This window comes from Sinocyclocheilus rhinocerous, unplaced genomic scaffold (assembly GCF_001515625.1).
Source record: "Sinocyclocheilus rhinocerous isolate Xijiao unplaced genomic scaffold, SAMN03320098_v1.1 C35376614, whole genome shotgun sequence".
NCBI classification, from domain to species: Eukaryota; Metazoa; Chordata; class Actinopteri; order Cypriniformes; family Cyprinidae; genus Sinocyclocheilus; species Sinocyclocheilus rhinocerous.
Genome location: NW_015749326.1, coordinates 1 through 459, shown reverse-complemented (window position 1 = coordinate 459; position 459 = coordinate 1). Strand labels below are relative to the sequence as shown.

The window sequence follows — 459 nt, the reverse complement described above, 5'->3', positions numbered from 1 at the left end:
TTTCTGGCCCTATTGTTGAGCTCCTTCAGCTCTGATAATTTGTCAGCACCCGACGAAGATGGAGAAATGAACAACCTTCAGATAGCCATCAGTCGAATCCACTTTGGTTTCACTTGGCTGCTGGACGGCATCAAAGATCTCTTCAACGGGAACCTGGCGGGCTGCAGACAGAAGGCCAAAGAGAAGCAGGTGTCACTGAAAGAGAATCACATTGAGTGCAACGGCGGTGTGGGAAGTTTAGAGCAGCATGGAGGGAAGTACATTACTCCAGAAGGAGAGGACAGTTACATTACCAATCCCAACCTTACCATCTGTGTGCCCATTGCGCCAGGAGAGTCGGATGTGGAATTCCCTGAGGAGGAGGATGATGAGGAGACAGAGTCATCAGAGGATGAAGAGCAGAAACTGGTGAGAGGTTATGAGAGGTGATTTATTAGTTTTAGTGTTGGGAATTTGGTT

The 459-nt window shown here is 48.1% G+C and overlaps 1 protein-coding gene across 1 annotated transcript; it reads left to right on the top strand.

The window, feature by feature from the left end:
- Positions 1 to 6: 6 nt before the first annotated feature.
- LOC107734838 (sodium channel protein type 10 subunit alpha-like) lies at positions 7 to 408 on the top strand (the record flags this gene model as incomplete). The annotated part of the gene is made up of 1 exon (XM_016546740.1): positions 7 to 408. A coding segment is annotated over exon 1 (342 nt), but the record flags the coding sequence as incomplete, so codon positions are not given.
- Between the last annotated feature and the right edge of the window lie 51 nt (positions 409 to 459).